At 62.5% G+C, this 4,299-nt stretch overlaps 1 protein-coding gene across 1 annotated transcript in view; it reads left to right on the top strand.

Annotated features, from left to right (window-relative positions):
* Positions 1-827, top strand: part of LOC102254741 (chromosome unknown open reading frame, human C16orf78) — a 6,084-nt gene extending 5,257 nt beyond the window's left edge. Inside the window, exon 5 of the mRNA XM_014528405.1 lies at positions 497-827. Within this exon, the coding sequence (XP_014383891.1) occupies positions 497-656 (160 nt within the window). The 3' untranslated portion in view covers positions 657-827. The remainder of the gene's footprint in view (positions 1-496) is intronic.
* The last annotated feature ends 3,472 nt before the right edge of the window (positions 828-4,299 follow it).

The following is a 4,299-nucleotide window of genomic DNA, read 5'->3' as shown; positions in this document are numbered from 1 at the left end:
GGGAGGCGGGCTGGGTCTCAGAGGCCACCGGCCAGTGTCCCGTGTCCCGGGTGGACATGACCTTTTGGGGGGAGGGGCAGGCAGGGGCGGTGCTGGGATATATGTCACCACATTGATTTCCAAACGACTTCATTACCCATAAACCCCCCACCCACTCACCTGGCCGGCGGGGCTCAGGAGTTGAGCATCGACCTAGGAACCAGGAGGTCAGGGTTCGATTCCCCGTCAGGGCACAGGCCCGGGGTGTGGGCTCCATCCCCAGTGGGGGGCGTGCAGGAGGCAGCTGATCCGTGATTCTCTCTCATCATTGATGTTTCTCTCTCCCTTCCTCTCTGAGATCAATAAAAATATATTTAAAAAAAGAAAAGGAAAGGAAAGGAAAGCAACCACTCCTTGGGGATGGAGACCCGAAGCTGAATGAAGCATCAACAGTGTCTGTGCCCCCCCCGGGGATGCCTCGAGAGCCTCGGGGGGCCCGGGGTCCGGCCTCACTCTGCCGTCCGCGCAGGTACCTGAGGCTGTCCAAGAACAACATCCGGACGCTGCTCAAGCTGTGCACGGACGCAGGGCTGGTGGTGGACATCCACCCCCACATGGTGGAAGCGGAGATAGACGCCAAGAAGGTGTTCGCCCCGTACCCCACCGTGTCCCTCTAAGCCGCCCCTCCCCGCGGCCCCCCCTCCCGGGCTGGCTCTGCCCTGGGGCCCGTAGGACCGTGGTGACCTGCAAACAAGGCTAAGCTGCATGGACGGCGGTGCCCAGCGGCCTTTGTCCTCCTCCGACTCAGAACCGGCCCAGCAGCCGCGGGGCTGGCTCCTCCCGCCCCTCCTCACCACACCTCGCGGCGTGGCTCTGTGGGGAGCCGGCTCGCTCGTGTGTCCGGTGGGAGCCTGTCTGGGGTGGGGGGGGGCAGTGGGAGGACCTGCCGGGTCCCACGGATGAGGAGCAGCAGGGCTGGACGGACCCGTGTCCTCACCTCAGGCCCTGCTCTGCGTCTAGCATCTGGGAGGCCCGGGCAGATCCGAAGGCCCCTGCAGCCCCTGCAGCCCCTGCAGCCCCTGCAGACACGGCCCCGTCCTGGAGCAGCTTCCCACGGGGGTTAGAAGCCCGGGCCCTCTGGGCCCTGCAAGCAGCTCAGGTAAGTGCCTGTCCAGCCCCACTTGTCCACTGCCCTCGGCGCCTCTGTTCCCTGGTCTGTGAAAGGGGCTGGTGGCCGTGCCTGCTGAGAGGGTGCTCTGGGAGGGACTGGGGTTGCTCCCGCAGGCCCTGGGGAGGACCCCCTGGGGAGGACCCCCAGGGAGGACTGGGAGCCGCCGCCCGGCCCCTGCTTCCCCCACAGGCCCCGGGAACCAGCGCGGCATTGTCGAGCCAAACCCTGTTGCAAAGCTGCTGCTGGCAAACCCGTGTCCCCTCACGCTGACCCCAGGTCGCTGGTGAGCAGCCACTGGCCAGCTGGCCGGGTCTCTCTCTGCCTCCCACACCCACAGGGCGGGTCCCGCCTGCTTTCAAATGTCCGCTCCCCTGAGACTCCAAGCCACCCTCAGGTACCGCCTCCACGGAGTCACTGCCTGGAGTCAGAGACGTGTGCGGCCCCAGCCCCCACCCATCACCAACAGGGAGAGGCAGCCCTTAGAGGGGCAGCCGGTCAGACACGCAGGCGGGAGCTGGTACCTCTGCCATGTTCCAGCAGGGCCTCGGCCAGCCTCCTCAGCCACCAGCCTCCCCCCCCACCAGCCTCCCCACCCGCCAGCCTCCCCATCCGCCAGCCTCTGCATGATGCCGGCTCTCCAATGAGTGCCTGGCCCTCCAGGAAAATGAACTCTTTAAAAAGGGGGAGGAGCCCAGCTGGTTGGCAAATAACATTCCGAAGTACCAGGGGGTGAGAACTTCCACAAAACCTTTGGGGGAACACAATTCAACCCACAATGCACAGGCCAGATGTGAGGAGTTGGCGGCTCCGCGAGAGGCAGGGAGGTCCCCCAAGACCCCTGAGTCCATGACAGTCAGCACTTCTCCCCACCCACCAGTCTCCCCACCCACCAGCCTCCCCACCCGCCAGCCTCTCCAGCTGCAAATGGCTGCATGATGCCGGCTTTCCAATGAGTGCCTGGCCCTCCAGGAAAATGAACTCTTTAAAAAGGGGGAGGAGCCCAGCTGGTTGGCAAATAACATTCCGAAGTACCAGGGGGTGAGAACTTCCACAAAACCTTTGGGGGAACACAATTCAACCCACAATGCACAGGCCAGATGTGAGGAGTTGGCGGCTCCGCGAGAGGCAGGGAGGTCCCCCAAGACCCCTGAGTCCATGACAGTCGGCACTGGGACCCACACTCCTGACCCCCTTCCTGCCCTGGTCCAGCCACACTGCCTACTGAAATGGCCAGAATTTGGGCCAAGGCTGGTGGCCCCCGGAGGCTGGCCCTCCTGGCCCACTGCTCCAGTCCTCAGCCAGGGTCTCTGGGAGATTGTCGGGGAACCCAAGTCCCCAGTTCTGGGACTCATTCGTCAGCACGCACCCCCTTTCCGCAAGGTAGAGTCATTTTAGCCGGAGGTCCGCCCAGCCCCTGCTGAGCTGGATGCCACGGCTTCAAGGGGCTGCCCGGTGCTCCCTGACCCTCGGGACGGCGGAGGGGGGCGGGTATTGCTGTGGGAAGCACACCCCCCAGGCCCCGGGTTCTGCTGCCCAGCAGGGAGCAGGCCTCCTGGGCCCAGTGAGGACAGGAGAAGGGAGGGAGAGGACTTCAGAGAAGGGGCCGCCTCACCCTACGGCCACAGGGATGCTCTGGGGTCAGAGGGTTTTCAGGTGCGGCCCCCACGGCATAGCGGACGGGGGAGGCGGGCTGGGTCTCAGAGGCCACCTGCCTCCTGGGCCCTGTGCTCAAGTCCTGTTCCCTAGACCTCCTCCCGGGAACCCTAGAAAACCGGCTTCTCGTCCACATTTCCTCTCCCCTGAGCTCCTCCAGTGCAATTGGAGAAACACCGGTTAGGGCTTGCATTTCTAGGGTTCCCGGGGCCGGTGGCCTCCTGGGCAGCTGTGCTCCTGTTCTGGCCACAGGAGCCCACGGTGAGCCCCGAGATCCACGGAGAAGTGTGAGGAAGGACTGTTCACGGGGGCCCGGGCAGACAGCACCTCCAGCATTTCCCACACTCGGAAGTGACCTTGTGCATGGCCTGGTTATACTGCATCTTCTGAGACAGTTATTGCCAGAAACACAGACAGACACACATGTACCGGTGCACCCCGTGGCCCGTGGGGAAAAGACCTCAATAAGTCAGCAGTCAGCCCTAGCTGGTTTGGTTCCGTGGATACAGTGTCAGACCGTGGACTGAAGGGTCCTGGGTTCGATTCCAGTCAAGGGCATGTACCTCGATTGCAGGCTCGATCCCCAGCCTTGGTTGGGGCGTGTGCAGGAGGCAACCATTCGATGTGTCTCTCTCACATGGATGTTTCCCTCTCTCTCTCCCCCTCCCTTCCACTCTCTCTAAAAATCAAGGGAAAAATATCCTCAGGTGAGGACTGACAAAGAATAAAATAAATAAAAAATAAGCGGGCGGTCAGGGAAATATCCAAGGAAAAAGTATCCACCCTCCGCCCTCCGCTCTCACCGCACGTGAAGGTCCATCCCAGGTGCACGCGGACCGCGAGAGCTTTTAGAAGAGACACCACCTCCCCGGTGACGGCGGCTGACACTGGGGGCTGTCCATTTGGGGGTGCGAAGAGAGTAGATGGGCAGATTCCCATCACGAGAAAAAATCACGCTGTACCCCTGAAGCGAATGTCATGTTATGTGTCCATTGTATCTCAGAAATAATTAAAATTTAAATGTAAAAAAACAGCTGTAGGAGCCTCAAAAGTGAGGCGATTCGGGTGTCCTCCGCAGCCGCAGTTCCCTCCAAGCGCCACCAGGTGGCGCCCGACCACAGCGGAAGATGCACCCACACAGGTGGGAGCCCGCGCTGGCCCAGCCCTCTGCCCAGGCGAGGGGCCCCTGAACCCCCGCCGCCTCCAGCTCAGCCCAGAGCGGGCGGCAAAGCCCAGCTACTCACCCACCAGCTGAGGGCCTCTGGTCACTTCTCCGAGCTTCCATTCTTCCTCCAAACACAGGCACAAAATGCAATTTAAAACAACACGGAGGCATCGCTTTGCAGCTAATGGGGCTGGGAAACGTTAGTGAGCTGGGGGGCACCTCCGAGGCCCGGACACGGGAGGGAGGAAGCCCTGCCTGTGGAAGTGGGGTCCCTGTGGCCTCCCCTGGCGACGTGACCGCAGGCGTTGCTGTGACCGGCAAGGCCAGCCGG

Source organism: Myotis brandtii, unplaced genomic scaffold, assembly GCF_000412655.1.
Source record: "Myotis brandtii unplaced genomic scaffold, ASM41265v1 scaffold633, whole genome shotgun sequence".
In the NCBI taxonomy this organism is placed as follows: Eukaryota; Metazoa; Chordata; class Mammalia; order Chiroptera; family Vespertilionidae; genus Myotis; species Myotis brandtii.
This window is presented reverse-complemented; position numbering and strand designations above follow the sequence as displayed.